The following is a 1,186-nucleotide window of genomic DNA, read 5'->3' as shown; positions in this document are numbered from 1 at the left end:
GATTGAAAAGAATATTGACAAATTAATTAATACTTTTAAAGCACTTCCAGAAACCACAGTAGATCCATTTATTGCGTTGTTAGGAAGGATGATCCCATCTCCTCATTTAAGAAGTGAAGGACAAAACATTATTAAAACAATTATTGTTCCTAGGGTTGTTAAGTCATGCTCTCATGAAACCCTCATAAAAATTGCAGCTGCTATTGACTTAGAATTAATTAATGGAAGTGCAATTTCACGAATTGCTGATGTTAGTTGGAAGAGTAGCGTTGAAGATGGTGTTTTAATAAATTCTAAAATAAAAGGAGATTTATGGAATAAAATTGAAGAACATCAATTTTCAAACGAAAATGAAAAACATCAGGCTTTGTTGTGTTGTTTCAAATATGGAAATATTGAATTTGATAAAGTACTTAATTACATTAAAAAAATTGGAGGAGTTAGAGAGAACGGTGTTAATGGGTTAGATTTAAATGAAAGAGTTCAGTATTATGAAAAAATTAATCAAACTCACCAATTATTGCAACAATTAATTCTTTCTTTTAAATTAGGATTAGCACCTATTTCTAATCAATTGTTACATATTTTACTTCAACATTTTGCTCTTATTAATCAATTACCACCAGTAACTATTTCATTATTATTTACTACTATCACTGTACTAATGGATAATATTAAAGGAATATTAATGACTCGTATTTCATTACTTCTTCCTTTATTCCTTGAATTTATAAAACAAAATAAATTAAATGAAAGATACCATTCAATTATTCTTCAAGCAAAATCAATTGTTCAATCCCTATCTTTAGAATCAAAACCTTTCTTAAATAAACAAGACAGTGAAATAATGGCAGAATTACAACAATTATTAATTTGATTGAATTGATTTACCTTTTATTTTTCTTAGATAATTTAATCACTTATTGTAAATCTCTATTTGTAACTACTTCATATCCATAATAATAATCTAATAGTAATAGTATACAATATCAAATCATTTTAATAGTGTAAGAAAAAAAATATAACGAATTAAACAAGTGAAGTAAGATCAAATAGATCTTGATTTCAAATACTTCAATAAATTAACTCATATTATTTCAAGAAACTATACTCGATTCAGATATAAAATATTTAAAATAACTTGTTTAATATTTAAATAAAGTAAGTAATATAATATTTATTGTAA

At 24.7% G+C, this 1,186-nt stretch overlaps 1 protein-coding gene across 1 annotated transcript, besides 1 other annotated feature; it reads left to right on the top strand.

The window, feature by feature from the left end:
- Window positions 1-88: 88 nt before the first annotated feature.
- Window positions 89-877, top strand: EDI_131240 (uncharacterized protein; the record flags this gene model as incomplete). Its single annotated transcript, XM_001733542.1, has 1 exon — window positions 89-877. One exon carries the CDS (start codon window positions 89-91, stop codon window positions 875-877), a length of 789 nt encoding a protein of 262 aa, XP_001733594.1.
- Window positions 878-1,120: 243 nt separating this feature from the next.
- Window positions 1,121-1,186: part of a sequence feature (AT_rich) that runs on past the window's edge.

This window comes from Entamoeba dispar, genomic scaffold, assembly GCF_000209125.1.
Source record: "Entamoeba dispar SAW760 scf_1105229457559 genomic scaffold, whole genome shotgun sequence".
Taxonomy (NCBI): domain Eukaryota; phylum Evosea; order Mastigamoebida; family Endamoebidae; genus Entamoeba; species Entamoeba dispar.
Note: the sequence above shows the minus strand (reverse complement) of the source record. Positions and strands in the feature narration are given on the sequence as shown.